Here is a 16,330-nt window from a genome sequence, read left to right as displayed (position 1 = left end):
ATCATATGTTTGTTTTCTGCAGTGTCCCCACCATCATAATCTTTTTGATTGTAGCCAATCCCATATCCTGATTTTTACATTCTACTCTCCTACCTTCTTCATTTGTCTTAAAATCATTCCACTTTACTCCTGCCATCTTTTGAAGATCTCTCATCTCTACTGCTTCCAGCCTTCTGATGTCTGTTTCATTTAATCCAGCTGCTTCCAGACCATAGACAATACTGTTGGTACACTGGTTGGATAAATTTTCACTTTGGTACCAAATGTAATGTTTCCTGTACATATACATATATGCTTTTAAATTAAGTTGATGAAAGCAAAGGGTACTATGTAACTAAAAATGACGGTGCTCCAGTTTGCAGGTGCTAAATATTTAATTTAATAGTGCATTTATGGTCAGATGTATTAATGAAGCACTGATGATAGTGATATAGTCATTGAAAGAATTAATGTTGTAATTTTAATCCCTTTATATATGCCAGCACATTTCACTTTTATACTGTTGAATATATAGCTCTGATAGAGACATCTATATAGTTAAGGTTGCCTGATGCTTTCCATTATTCTACCCCCATTTTCAGTTCCTCATTAGTTTGGCAAACTTCAACAATTCCAGCAGAAATTTTCCATTGAGAGGTCTGCCTCTGGCTGGGGAAAAAAAATATATATATTACGTTGCAGCAAAATGGTTTTGTTGTTTCCTTGAATGAGGTTATAGGAAAATGTTATTTTTGCCCATGTTAATTACAACCATTTTGTTGAAAAGCTGTCCTGTATCCAGGCTTTAGAGTCGGGGACCTGAAGTTTGGCAAAGGTGTCAAGCTCGTGTCAGCAATGTATCTCTTGCTGTCCCTGTGGGAAAATCCACCCAAATTTAGCCAAATTATACATTTCTGATCTTTTCAGTTTGCACATGCCCAATAACATGTTTGCTATTGACTGGCAGCATTATTCTTCAAAGATTCTGTCTGTACTAAACATGTTCCATCCTGACACAGTTTCTGTGTGCCTACCAGACTGATCTTGCACCATCCCAGTGCTGCAGGGGCTGAGCAAGCCTTTTCCTGCAGTTGTTTCTCCTTGCTGCTGGTGGCCACTCTGGCACCAGTCACCAGATCTGAGGGCAATGAAACACTTTCTTTGCTCTCAGTGCTCCCCCTGCTGTCTCCCATTTAGCAGGGAGGAAACAGCCTGGCTTGTTCAACGACAGTGGGATGAGAACTGGGAAGAGATGGATGGTCCATAGAAAAAATACTGGGATCATGTAATTAAAGACTGTATTGTAATGCACGTGCATACGGTCGCTGAGTTAAGTCACGTTTCTGAACTTCAGAGTGCTTGGTTTTGCAATCTTAACATTCTTTTGATGTACGTTTTTTATGAAATACCTCATTTATATTTAAATATTGTGTTCTCAATAAATTACTTGCATAGACGACTTGCTATATACAGTGGCACACAGGATTGCAAGATTCTGCACATGTATCTAAGGTTATATAATGTATTATTTGAGAAATAATACCTAGTTCTCACAAATAAATTTTCATCAGTAGAGCTCAGTGTTTTACAAAGGAGGTCAATATTATGATCCCCATGTTACAGATCGACTATGAAGCACGTGAATAAAGAGCGCTGTTAAGGTGGCATGTGCAAAGTTATCTTGGGCAGTTTCTGGCTTGTAAGTGCTTCCTCATGCAACCATAACGTTCTATTAATGTCAAGTTTCAGAATAGCAGCCGTGTTAGTCTGTATCCACAAAAAGAAAAGGAGGACTTGTGGCACCTTAGAGACTAACAAATTTATTTGAGCATAAGCTTTCGTGAGCTACATCAATGCATCCGATAAAGTGAGCTGTAGCTCATGAAAGCTTATGCTCAAATAAATTTGTTAGTCTCTAAGGTGCCACAAGGCCTCCTTTTCTTTTTGCTATTAATGTCAAGATTTTGTATAGATTAATTAAAGTTTAGGCTAAACCTTTTAAGGATTCCCATGAGCATCCAAGGCATTGTACCAGTAGGTAACATAGCAGCATTTTATTCCTAATGTCTGCTTTCTTCATATTGACCTTGTGAGCACTTGTTTCTGGAGTGTGGTGAAGTAACTGAGATATGGAAGGAGGAGAGACATTCTTATGACCAATTTTTTTTATTTTAAACAGAGGAGCATGCAGAATTGGATGAAACTTGCTGTTAGTAATTTTCCCATGTGTGCAGTTAAAAGAACACTATTGGATTGTGCAAACCCAGTATTACATTTTGGAGAAGGAAATATTTAGGGGGAGATTTTCAAAGGCACTGGGACTTTGAAAGTCAATGGGAGTTGAGTACCTAAATCCCATCTGTGTCTTTGAAAAACTCCCTCTTAGAGGCTTTCAGCTAGACCTTAATGATTGCGTCTGTGTTTTCCTAAATTATGTTTATCTTCTTTTTACAGGTAGCTTACTAGACTTCCTTAAAGAAGGAGAAGGGAAATGCTTAAAACTTCCGCAGTTAGTTGACATGGCTGCTCAGGTACTTCGTATAAGTCAACAAATGAGTATTTTCCACATAGAAAACATGTTAAAAATGTGAAACAGATATACCAACGAACATCACAGCTGAATGTTCTATATGCTTTTACTCTTTACAACAGAGGTACACAAACTACAGCCCGCGGGCCACATTCGGCCCGCGGAATCCTCCTGCCCGACCCTTGAGCTCCTGGCCTGGGAGGCTAGCCCCCAGCCCCTCCCCTGCAGCCTCAGCTCACTGCACTGCCGGCACAATGCTCTGGGCGGCGGGGCTGTGAGCTCCCAGGGCAGCACAGCTGCAGAGCCTGGCCTGACCCAGTGCTCTGTGCTGCGCAGTGTCGTGGCTGGCTCCAGCCAGGCAGCACGGCTGTAGCGCCGCCAGCCACTGATGCTCAAGGCAGCACGGTAGGGGGTAAGGGGGGGTTGATAGAGGGCAGGGAAGATCGAGGGGGTTGTCAGGGAGCAGGGGTGTAGATAGGAGTCGGGATGGTCAGGGGGCGGGGAACGGGGGTTGAATGGGGTCCCAGGAGGGGAAGTCGGGAAGGAGGGGGGGGTTGTATGGGGAAGTCAGGGGCAGGGGTTCCGGGGGCGGTCAGGGGACAGGGAGAAGGGTGGTTGGATGGGGCAGGGGTCCTGGGGGGGGCCAGTCAGGAATGAGGAGGGATTGGAAAGGGCGGCGGGGGGACAGTCAGGGGACAGGGAGGGAGGGATGGATGGGGCAGGGGTTCTGGGGGTGGGCATCAGGGAACAGGGGGGGTTGGATGAGGCAGTGGTCCTGGGGGGGCAGTCAGGAATGAGAGGAGGGGTTGGATGGGATGGCGGGGAGCAGTCAGGTGTGGGGGATCCGGGGGGGGGGTGTGGATGGGGCAGGAGTCCTGGGGCGGGGCCGTTGGGGGCGAGAAGCAAGGGGGGTTGGATAGGGGTCAGGGCCCGGGCCACACCTGGCTGTTTGGGGAGGCACAGCCTCCCCTAACCAGCACTCCGTACAATTTTGGAAACCCGATGTAGCTCTGAGGCCAAAAACTTTGCCCGCCCCTGCTGTACAGCTTCTGTTGAAGTTTTATAATTTGCTACAAGAAATATCTCTTTATTAGATGTCCTGGAGTAAAATACACTTTATTAATGATCAGCAAGCTATAATGGCCAGCTGTGATGACGTATTTTATGCAGATATATAGCAGAACTGGCGCCAAAAAGACTGGCTTGTTATATATTTGTTTTTGGAGAAATGAGTCTGGTCACCAAAAATAGCTTTTAAATAAAACCTTTCTTTTTCAGATTGCTGATGGCATGGCGTACATTGAAAGAATGAACTACATCCACAGAGACCTTCGGGCAGCTAATATTCTTGTAGGAGACAATCTTGTGTGTAAAATTGCAGATTTCGGTTTAGCAAGGTTAATAGAAGACAATGAGTACACTGCCAGACAAGGTAAGACAGATTTATTTATTGTATAAATAAATCTATATCCAAGTTTATGCATATATATATATAAAAATAATCATACCCTTGAAGGCATATATGTTTGGTCCCAACTCCCACTACTTTAATTGCTGCAGCTTTCATTAACAAGTAAACTTTGAAAATTATTTGGTGATAATGGCTTAAGTTATCAAAAATTACTAGTGATTTTGGGTGCCCATCCTCTGAGGCACATTGTATAGGCCTGAATTTCAGTGGGAGAGTGCTCAGCACTTGCTGAAAATAAGTGACTCAAGCCGGGCACCAAAATCACAAGTCACTTTTGAAAATCTTAATTGCTCTAATGTTTTCCAGTCTGAAAAATCCCTTTATACTAAATGATATTAAGCCATCCAACTAACTGAACTAGCAAAGCAAAATTTAAATTCTTGCTAGTCCAATATTTATTTCAAATTATATACAGTAAAAGTTTTGTGGGTTTTTTTAAACCGGCATGTTGGAGGAATGCGGAGTGCTCATAAGTGAAAAATGCTGGTTGACTAAGAGGGAGGGAGTTTGGATGCAGAAGGTGGTACGGGGCTGGGGATTGGAGCGCAGGACAGGGGGCAGGCTCTGGGAGGGAGTTTGGGTGCTGGAGGAGGGTCAGGGTAAGGGTTTGGGGTGCAGGAGGGGGTGTAGGGTGCCAGATCTGGAGGGTGTTCACCTCGGGCAGCTCCCCGCAAGTGGCAATGTGTCCCTCTGCTCCTAGGTGGAGGCATGGCAGGGGCAGCAGCAGTGCACAGAGTCGCCTGCCACGCCTCTGCCTAGGAGCAGCAGAGACACATCGTTGCTTCCGGGGAGCCACATGGAGCCAGGTAGGGAGTTTGCCGGCCCCACGCCAACCGGACTATAAACCAGACTTTCTAGGAAGATTAGAAATGCCGGTTTATAGAGCTTTCCAGTTGGTACGGGGCCAGATAACACAGCTTTTACTGTATATACAAAAACACATACACACTTCAGTGTGAGCAAACTGGATCTAGGAAAAAAGTGTCTGTTTTTCTCCACTGTCTTAGGAGCCAAATTTCCAATTAAATGGACAGCTCCTGAGGCAGCATTATATGGTCGGTTTACAATCAAATCTGATGTGTGGTCATTTGGAATTTTGCTGACAGAACTGGTAACAAAGGGTAGAGTGCCATATCCAGGTAAGAAAGCATTAAACAAGCCTTTATTAGAAAATATAACACCAGTATGTTATGATGATCATAATGGGATTTATATAGTTTGGTGTTAAGGTAATACTGTGGAAAGTGTAGAAGATCTTTTTATACACACAGAGCATGAAAAAATACCTCCCCCCACCCCACTTTCCTGCTGGTAATAGCTTATCTAAAGTGATGACTCTTCTTACAATGTGTATGATAATCAAGGTGGGCCATTTCCAGCACAAATCTAGGGTTTAACAAGAACGTCTGGGGGGTGGGTAGGAAAAAACAAGGGGAAATAGGTTACCTTGCATAATGACTTAGCCACTCCCGGACGTTCTTGTTAATCCCTAGATTTGTGCTGGAAATGGCCCAACTTGATTATCATACACATTGTATGGAGAGTGATCACTTTAGATAAGCTATTACCAGCAGGAGAGTGGGGTGGGGGAGGTATTTTTTCATGCTCTGTGTGTATAAAAAGATCTTCTACACTTTCCACAGTATGCATCCGATGAAGTGAGCTGTAGCTCACGAAAGCTTATGCTCAAATAAATTGGTTAGTCTCTAAGGTGCCACAAGTACTCCTTTTCTTTTTGCGAATACAGACTAACACGGCTGTTACTCTGAAACCTGTTAAGGTAATGAAACTCAAAAAAGATACTCCTTTTAGTCCTAATTTCTCAAACTGCTCATTTGGATCTTATTCCAGTTTACAGTATAATCTTAAATAAAGCTATTTGAAATCTTCCTCCTGCTCCTTTCTTTTCTACTTCTCCTATGTCTAAATCAGAGGTAGAATAATGAATACTGGAAATATGAATGGCTTCTATGTCCTCTTTCCAAAAATAAGTCTAACAGAAGAAACTTGTCTTTCTCCTAATAGATTAGACTGTTAGCCATTTTAACATACTCCACTTCAGATATTATTGGAGAAAGCAAAGCTACCCTTTAACAGAATATTAGAGGAGTAAAATGATTTTCCAGGAGGAAAGTAATGGTGTATAGTGCTCCATTATATAAAGTTGCAAAAAGAGAAATGTCAAGCCCTGTTTCTATAACACTACATGCAGCTTGGGCCTTATTAATAAATAAATTGAGAAACTGGGAAATTTTTCTTCCATCACAGAAAGTTGTCTTGACTCAGGGCCTAAGGATGTTTAATTAGTGTAGTTGATTGATATTCATTACTTTTAAATGTTTGGGTTTGATTTGTGGTTTTGCTCTGTTTGGATTTTTGTTGGTTTTGTGGGGTTTTTGTTTGTTGGTTCTTGTGTTTTTTGCCAGTGTTGTAAAAAGCATAGTACTCGTTACATTACATTGCTACATGCCAAATCCTCTTCCCTGTACATGGGTGAGTGCTATGAGTTTCGAGGGTAAAGTATTTTTACACCGTAGGTTAGTGTTCTGTGGCTGCTACTGCCACCTGCTGGAGGAGGAGATCAGCGGACCTGCATAATTGAGGGTGCATTGGCCATGCTATGTCCTCAAAATCTTCCCTGCGTGCTGCTATGGATGGGCTCTGCAGAGTATAACATTCTAATATGTGAGGGTATAGAACCTACTAGAGGAGTTCCTGCATCATAACACATTCTGCATCCCTGTGCATCAGAATCACACCAATTTGTAATACTTACCAGGCTATAACCAACCAAAAGGACAGGGGTGCAACATTTATTCCTAAAGAAGGCATAATATTTTTGAGTGTCAGAAGGGTAAGATTTGCAATTAAGAGTCTTCTCTCAGAAAGTAGGCAAGTCCAGAACACTCGCTTTTAGCATAATTTTGATACCTCAGGATTTTAATGCTGTTGTGACTCATACCATTAATTTCCAAAAAACTATTTCAGTGATCCAGTACGAATAAACACTATGATGACAAGATGACAAGTCCTAAGCTAAAATATTTTAACCCATACTTGAGTGTCATAATTAGTCCCGCTTCTTTAGGACCAAATCCTTTTATCTGGGCCAAGCCCAAGCAGCAGGATTTAACACTAGTGGTTTTATAGAGACTGGAGGTGAAACTTACATGCAGTATCTAGTACCCCCAAGCAATGGAACCACTCTGGCAGCTGCTGCTACTGCTGCTACAGCCTTGAGACTGCAGTAGCAAATACTGCTATTGCACCAACTTGGTGCAGGAAACAGTGGCAGCTGGATCATGGAGGGGAAGATCCCCTAGCCTAGGGTGACCAGATGTCCCGTTTTTAAAGGGACAGTCCCTTTTTTGGGGACTTTTTCTTATATAGGCACCTATTACCCCCCACCCCTGTCCTGTTTTTTCACTGTTGCTATCCGGTAACCCTACCCTACCCTAACTCTGTTTTTTTGGTGGACTGCCTCTGCCCTTCCACCAGTCATGATGACAAAGTGCAGGGAGCTCCTAAAAAGTAAGGCTCCACAGCATGCAGGCATCTACTCCCCAGGTCCCTAAAATCTGCCGACCACGGACTCCTATGCAGAACACCATTTGGACAGCTGTGGACCTCCATGGCTGTAGAGAAGAAAGCAAAGTGCATTGCTTAAGCAGTGTCACTTAACCATTATGGCTGAGACTTTCAAAGAAGCCTGAGAGTTAGTTAGGCATCCAAAACCATGCTCTTGTAGGCTCTCTTGAAAATCTCAGCAAACACCTCTTTCCTGAACTAGGACTGCTATTTACCTAACAAAGTATATTCTGAAATTCTGAACTGTTTGTGTATAGGGAAATATTTTGATGATTTTCATAAATGAATCCTTCAAAAGCCAACATTTTCAAAAACAGAAAAATGTGGGAGCCGGGTGGTACTGAGTATTTTTTTAAAAAAAACTTAATTATTCATTTAGGCAGATAAATATAGAGTTAGGAGCCTAACTTTAAGCTCCTGTTTTGGAAAATCCTGCTCTTACTCTTTTTGAAATGTAAAATGTATTCTATAATTTTTATTCTAATTACAATTATGTAGTTTTTTGCCTTGCAATTTAATTATTGCATGGTTAAATGTAAAGTCCTTTAGAACCCCATAGTATCTTAAATCCCACTGATAAGGTTTAAGAGTACTGAGTACAGGAGTATATTAAACTTGCTTGCTACCTGCTCGCTTCTGAAATTTCAGATTTGGGGCTTCCCTGACTTACAGCAACCTGATGCTGTCTGCAGCCAGAATCTGTACAGTATGTGTTGAAAATGGCTGCCTTATGGAAGGGTTCCACAGGTTTTAGATCAATAAATGTAAATAATATGAAATATTTTGTTGTGTTGATTTGAGTTTATATATCACTTTTGTTCTGGGCAAGTTATCAACTGAACTTTAGTATACAGAATCTCTTTTAGTATTCTGTTCAGATCAAGTGGCCAATGAATAGAACTCCAGACAGGAGTAAGGGTCTTTTTGTGGGGATATCCTTTGCAGGAATTTTCTCCAAGTAAATAGGAAATGTTCTTTAGCAAAAGTATTTGGAGAAGCATGAGGATGGGCCAGTACTAACTATTTGAGAAACATGGGTGTAACTGAATATTTCAGAAAATATACTTATTTTAAAATTTACAAAATTAATCCAACAGACTGTGTCTATAGTGAAGAGTCCCTTGTGATAGTACAGTTATATTTAACTCTCAGGTGGTCTGATGCCAGAAAAAAGCTGAGGGATTTTTGTAAACTGTTCTTTGTGTAATGTCATTAACACCTAAAATTCTTTATTGTAGGGATGGTGAATCGTGAAGTTCTGGAACAAGTAGAACGTGGGTATAGGATGCCTTGCCCACAGGGCTGTCCAGAGTCTCTCCATGAGTTAATGAAACTGTGTTGGAAGAAGGACCCTGATGAAAGACCAACATTTGAATATATTCAGTCTTTCTTGGAAGACTACTTCACTGCTACAGAACCACAGTACCAGCCTGGAGACAATTTATAAGCCAACAACCTACATAACATGCACAAATCTGCCAAATGTAAAGGACTTTCAAAGAGTTCCTCGCTTCTTTAAAGGAATCCAAGGAAAGAAAATCTTCACTCTGCATGCATTTAATGGCAAACTGGAATTCCATAATACAGTTGCACAAAACCACTTTTAAACTGTTATACCCTAACTTACCAATGATGTGATTTCGCCCCTTTATCTCTCCCCCCTCTACCCCCCAAACTGATTTCAGGGTCCAAAAGGAGCTTTCTGAAGTTGCTCAGTGGTAAAGTGAGTGTCAGCATGACAATTACTAGCAAGAAAAACCCCTAATGTTTTAAATTCTTTACCTTTTATTTCCCTAACATTTAATAATAATCTGTTAAAGGGAGAATTGTCTTAAATTACACACGAGCTTGGGGTGGAAAAATTTTAAACAAAGGAACTTTATGGGACCAAACAATTCCATTCCAGGTCTATAAAATTTCCTGTGTTCAGAATTAGATGGACTTTTTCTTAAAGATGATACCGCCATATCTGAGATATTGATAGTAATCTTCAGTTTAAGCTTCCTCTTGCATGGACTTAATTAGGATAGACAAGGTTAAAACAGAAATTTAAACAGTGTATGACAAACTTGATTAAATGCTAGACCTCAGTAGTGGAATTGGAGAGCATAATGCACTGTGTTCATATTTGTATTAATGTAACTGGAAAGTAGCGTGAGATTTTTCATTTTTATTTTTTTCTGCATAGTTAAGAATAATGAAGATAACGAGAAAATGAGGTAATATTTTATAAAGTTGTGTTGATAAAATATGATAAAGTTTGAACTTGAAACCATACAGTACAATCAGAGGTTAAAATTCTCTAAACTTTTAAGCTCCAATCCTACAATGAGCTCTGTGTGGGAAGACTACCTAAACAAAGCTCATTGCACGATCAAGACCTTAGCTGGTAAATGGCCACCTTTAGACAGTACACATTAAAACACAGATTTGGTACTGTGGGATGTGGCTAGTATGTATTAACAGTGATGGGTGCCACAAATGTAAAATTACACTAGTTCAGGGATTTGATTGCACTTTTGCTTTTCGTGACTTTAAAGACTCTTACACACAGAATTATTTAAGTGAGAATAAATAGAAGAAGAAAATGTGAAGGCTTAAAAATTAGACGGATAAAGTATATTTAATATTGACATAATACAGTGATGACAAACCTTTGCTGGCATTCAGCTCACACTAAATCTATGATATTTTCTTCAACTACTGACATATCTAGCAATAACTTCATGTCCTCTGTTCATCTGGTGGCATGAAGTTTGGAATTTTCAAATTAAGCTAACATACTTTAATTATGAAACTAAACGGTTTTCTCTGGTATCATGATGATGATCATATTATCAGTGTAACACTATCTGACAAATGAATTTCATGCAAGTGGGCAATGTAGTTCTGGTACTAAAAATTGTTTTTCACATGTTTACACTACATTCTTCATACTGAATCTCTCCACTAAATGAAACTTTGTAAGAACAGTGCCATCATTTTGCATTTTCCCTTATCTTCTATACACGCGTGATTTATCAAATTTTAAAAGGGCTTTATGTAAAAAACCAAGAACACTATGGAATTGTAATTTTTTCTGAATATTTTAAAATGGGTAACACAATCGTGCAAGTTTATGTATTAATACAGTTACAATAAAAATGCCAGAAAATGTTGCTGGCATTAATTGGATTTTAATGACTGAATGGAACAATTCCTTGTAATAACATTTGTATAGTAAAGAAATAAAACACTAACTTAATGAGTTCGTTCATTGTAAATGGTTGTGTATTATAGAACTTCTCCAGAAAGAGTTTCTGTATGTATATGAAATTTTTATTTTTAACCGTCCTTCACCTCAAGACATTGATATGGATCTTACCCTAACAAAAATTTCAAAGTTCACATTCACGCTTTTTATGTAATAGTAATAAGTTTAATTATATAATTATTTTTATAAAGTATGGCACTGTGGAATTCTTTTGCAGAATTGGTTTGAAATAAATGTCTCCCTCATTGCATCTGATTTATTTTAAAAAAGATAAAATTGTTTGGTTTCAAAACTACTTCATCTGCTAGCTGCTTTTTGGAGGAAAATTTTTTGAAGCTGCAGAGAACGGAGTTTTGATTTTTTTTTCTGTTTAAGCTATTTTTAATACACTTTTTGAGACATTTGAATTGTGAAATCTATTGTGAAAGTGAAGATTTTCTAGAGCACTCCAGAACTCCTTAGTGGTGATCATTTAGAACAAATCCTATCTAATCTTACAACTCTTACAAGGAACCGGCATTAAGTGAATTCCCATAAGAGAAATTCCAAAATAAACAAAATCCTCTAGTTGGGCATCACCTTACTACAGACAAGCATTTGTTTGCTCTCTTGTACCTTATCTGTTGTCAATAGCTATTACTGATTTCTGTGTAATTGTTCTGGGAAGTCATAAATCCACTCTTGTGATAGACATAACTTGTTGCTAAAGTTAAGAAACATCAGCTGTCACTATGACCACTATCATTCAATGGCACTTACAGTCAATCCCAAATTCTCAACTGTAGAGGAGGGCCACTGTATATTAAGACTGTACTACTCGTTAAAATGTTTTCTAAGCTACATCAAACAATTCTAATATAAAATTACAAACAAAAGATTCTTTCTACACAAGTTATAAACTGCGAAGTTTACCATATTTTTAGTATTTCCTGTAGTGTAATCAATGTTTATTTTTTATTATTGATTTTAAATGGGAACATTTTATGTAATATTTCTGGTAAAAATTGTACTCAAATAATTGTTCATCAGTTTTGTCATATACATTTTTTGTGGAAGACTTTCAAACTGTTTCTATCATGCAGTGTTCTCAAGCTTTAGTATTTTTAAAATATTTTTATATTACTTTTGAGTAATTAAAGTTCCAAAAGTACAAACATTGTGTATGTGCCTACTCTTTAGAGAAAATAAGTAGCTACTTTAGCTTAGTTATAAAAAGGGCTTTGTATATTCCTGGGTCTTGCAGCTATGGAATTGTACCCTTCATATAGTATTGTGCCATAGGTTTTTTTTCTTGTTTCTAGCTCTCATGGGTTGTGAAGAGGACCTTGAAAAGGTAAACAAAACATAAACCAATGCAGTGTTGTCTTCATGAACCTGCAGACAGTCTGAAACAATTCAGAGTTCTGCAATCTTCCCCTTTCATCTAAGATGATGGTAACCCTAAAAGTGGTGATCTGTGGCAAATTAAAAACTGGAAAAGTGGATAAAACTTTAAAATAACTAAATTTAATATCAAAATAAGTACCTCAGTTATAGTGAAGGAATTGTTCATTTTCATGCTTAACCCAATAAAATTTCTGTTTTAAATATTTTATCTAAAGGTGCTGTAGAACTTAGCATTTCCACCAGCCTGCCACAAAATGCCAGGGTTTTGCTGCAGAATACACTGGGAGTTCTTGTTGAAATGAATCAAAATATTGTTAGTGATTAAGTTTATCACAAAACAGTGAGGAATTAAATTTTCTTTAGCTGGTTGTGTGTACAAACTTATTTCTGTTGTATAATATTTTTCAGAAAAAAATTTCAGTCATACTATTGTGTTAAATGAGAATAAACTCGATAGTATAAAAATTTCAGATCATTTGCACTCTGCTCTACAGTTGCTGAACACTGCCACTTTCTTCTGAGTTTCTCACTTATTTTAATGAGAGAAAACACATACTGTCCCTAAATGCCATTTTTCTTTTTAAAAAATTAAGGGCCAGTTTTAGACTGTGTACAGTGGGGCCTGGGGAGAAATCAGAATTTACAAAGGAGGAGCTGAATAAAAACTTTATCTGTGAATAGAGTGATAGATGCCTGAAGAGATCTGTGTAACTTGAAAGCTTGTCTCTTTCACCAACAGAAGTTGGTCCAATAAAAGATATGACCTCACCCACCTTGTCTCTCTCATATTCTGGGACAAACATGGCTTCAGCAATGCTACAAACAACAGATGCCAGCTTGACAACTGTGAAGACAGTCTTCTCTTTATCCATAGGATAGCTACAAGGAGCACTGAAAGTGTTCCTTCTGCCCTGTCAATAGGTTTTTTTTTTATTTTTCATTCCTGGGCTTCCACTAGAAACCGTCAACAAGTGTGCACTAACTATGATGTGAATGTGTCAGTGCATTTTGTATGAGGCCCTGAATATCCATTAAATGGTAATAACTTTTATTTTTCCTTGCCCTCAGCTGGATTTGAATTAGTGCCAGGTTCTGCGCCTCGCTCTCTCTCATTCATTTTCTAATAGTCATGTGCATGTTGGGACTTCTCTCTGCTCTAGAGTTTGAAAGTGCCAGTGCTATAGGAGCTGGACAAATGTTTCCTGATTTTGCTGAACCAAGCCCCCCACCTCAAAAAAGGTAACCTCACCACCCTGAAAATGCCACAAATTGGGAAGAGAACTTACCTATCACTTGGCTTTCTCAAAAATGAGACCAACCTTGAAGACATCAGAATGGATTCAGGCAACTGCGGGCTCCTCAACAGCTGACTGCATGTATGATAAGTTGATAAGGAGCACAAGGTTTGTGGCCAGAGCTGACCTTGCTGGCTTTGGGTGGATCTCCCAAATAGTGTTTCATCATCACTTCAGAAACCTAATGTTGTCAGATGTTGTCAGATGTTCAGCTGCATGTGTGTTTTCTTTTTGCGTGCTGTACTGGCTCTGGCCAGATAGCCCATACAGCAGGCTCTGACGGAATTGACCAATAAGACCCCAAGACTTGGTTTAATAGCCTGGCTCAATGGTTACAGGTACACTAACACACTTATGCCTGTGACAATGGACCAGCTTGGTCAACGGCAGGACTTTCCACTGTCCCCTAGGCCAGACGAAGGGTTAAGGTGATGTATCCCAACATTTATAGACGGAAACAAACAGTATGGGATCAACAACTTACATATCACCTTTACACGTTTCATGACATGTTTGTTACCGCCTCTTGTACTTTTATCCTGATGTTTCAGACAAAACATTCCTATTCAACACCTGTCTTTGCACTCCTACTCCTGCTGTTTCAGGCAAATTTTCACTATTCACATGTCAAACCATTTTATCATGTGCTAGGTTGGGGTGTTCCTGTGCTGGCCTGCCGGACTGTGTTTACATATTCAGAGTGTGTTTTAGCAATGCTAGCAATACGGGTGCCAAGTTCGTGTACCGGACACTAATTTGCAGGCAAGCACCTGCTTTTGACAGGGCCTGACTGTTGCTCAGAGCATAACTTTTGCTGACTTTGGTTCAGGTCTCATGCCTTGCACCAGGCCCATGCCGCTCTCTTTCTACTGCACCTAACTGACTTGACTACCATGAACACCCCACTGTCCAGGGCTAATGTGACTGGTGTGGGAGGGTTATTTAACATCCAAACACAAAATTTATTTTATATAAAAGAATGGACAGGGAGGGAGATGTTAAATAGCAGCATTCTTTGTTCTCTGCCAATATATAGCCCACTAGCTCCTGCTGTCTAACATGCTATTGAGCTCTCCATGTTTGTTGTCTGTCACATTGTGTGTTCAGCAAATGTACAAGCCTAGCTATGAGATGCTACCTGGCAGGAGGAAACTTGTGGTAGCCCTAGTGCCATCAGCAGTAATGTAATTCCAAATTCATCTGGAGTCCTCCAAAAATCAGGATCACAGCCTACCCCTGGACATCTGTGGGCGGGGGGGGTGGGTAGTGAATAATCTGTAATCTTTAGGGAAATCAGTGACAAGCTTTCAACTCTCTTGGTTAGTTGACAACTCTATTTTCAGGGCTCTTTGGGCAAGTAAAAGGGAAAGCTAAGACAACATTTTTAAACACCGGTGCTTCAACTTAGAAAGCTAAATCCAGCACTGAAATAAGTGGCCAAACGTTTTTCCCAGTGGTGCAGAGCATCTGCAGTCAGTGGGAGATGTGGGTGCTCAGCATCTCTCAAACAAACATTAGATACCTAAAGTGTGGATTTAAATCCCTATTTTTCAAGTTAGCCTAACTCAAGTTTAAAAATGTTTGCCTTTTATTTAAATGAAAGCTGAGGCTCTGTTTTACATTTCTGGGTTCTTTATATCAGCGAAAGAGGGTTATCTGCCAGGAAGTTCATAATCCTAAAGAGGCTAGCAAGATCTACACAGATGGAGTTAGCCTGGCGTGATTGCTGGGAAGCCACACAGATGTGCACGCACTTCTTCTGCTATCTGAAATCAAGGGGGTGTGGTAATTACCCAGCAGTTTTCATTCTCTTGTCTCCTATCTACTATGCAACCATCACCAGCAAGGTCCAGGAAAGAGTGGGGCTAGCCAGGATCTTCACTTCCAGCTCACCTAAGATTCTTCTATTTCTCTCAAACGGAGAGGTGCAGTGCTGCAGTTTTTCTTTTTGCTCTCCATGTGATGATGCAGGGATGATGCTGGCATAAACTCAAAGCTTGGAGTTATTTATGGCTGTTAGCAACAAACTGGGAGGTGTAAATTCTGATGAGCTAAATATTGCCAATATTATATTTATCTATTCAGCAAATTTAGTGTTTGATTCACACATCTCCCCTCCTAGTCTCCTGCTCTAAAGATTAGACATGCACACAGTCTCAAAGTAAATGACCTTGGAAAACTTGTGTGCATTTCAACAGCTCCTTGACATCAAAAGCTATGCAGCTGCCTTGTAACCACAGAGGCACTGCAGCAATCCTAAAGAGATCATGCATCAGAATATCTGAAATTGCTAGAATACGTGCTGATGTGGGCTCTCAGTGTGAGGTTGAATGGTGAGCATCCTGTGTAAAGTAAACAAATCAAAAGGAATGTAAAGGCGGGGGGAGCCCTTCCCAGGAATAGCAATAGTCAAATTTGTGCTAACTAAACTTTCTAAAAGTGGAAACTGATCAGGAGTGAGGTTTACATTCTCCTTGAGACAACTTTTCTTTCACTTCAGTGGATTCTCTGCTCCTGAATGTGGTTACATAGTGTATGGGCACAAATATGCAAATCTGAGAATAACACCAAAAATTTAAAGGCTCCAGATTAAACTCCATCACAGCTATCCTTTTAAATTAGAATGTGAAAAGCGGTAAATATATAGTTAATTGACTTGCCTTTAATGTCCTGCACATGCACTGAGCACAGAAAAATGCTGTTTTAGAGCAGTTATGATGTAACACCCTGGAGATGCTGCTGCTGAAATACTGCACTGAGCATTTAGGGGACTCACCCTGGATTACAGCAGCAATGGTGGAAAAGATTCAGGATTCTGTTTCTCAGAT

The 16,330-nt window shown here is 39.8% G+C and overlaps 1 protein-coding gene across 1 annotated transcript in view; it reads left to right on the top strand.

Moving 5' to 3' along the window:
* The window catches only part of YES1 (YES proto-oncogene 1, Src family tyrosine kinase), a 69,698-nt gene extending 57,880 nt beyond the window's left edge, over positions 1–11,818 (top strand). The window contains exons 9-12 of the mRNA XM_074944532.1: positions 2,434–2,510; positions 3,788–3,941; positions 4,988–5,119; positions 8,807–11,818. Coding sequence (XP_074800633.1) covers positions 2,434–2,510; positions 3,788–3,941; positions 4,988–5,119; positions 8,807–9,015 — 572 coding nt within the window. The 3' untranslated portion in view covers positions 9,016–11,818. The remainder of the gene's footprint in view (positions 1–2,433; positions 2,511–3,787; positions 3,942–4,987; positions 5,120–8,806) is intronic.
* The last annotated feature ends 4,512 nt before the right edge of the window (positions 11,819–16,330 follow it).

The sequence above is a fragment of the Natator depressus genome, chromosome 2 (assembly GCF_965152275.1).
Source record: "Natator depressus isolate rNatDep1 chromosome 2, rNatDep2.hap1, whole genome shotgun sequence".
Taxonomy (NCBI): domain Eukaryota; kingdom Metazoa; phylum Chordata; order Testudines; family Cheloniidae; genus Natator; species Natator depressus.
The sequence above is the reverse complement of the archived record's forward strand: the minus strand, read 5'-3'. Positions and strand labels throughout refer to the sequence as shown.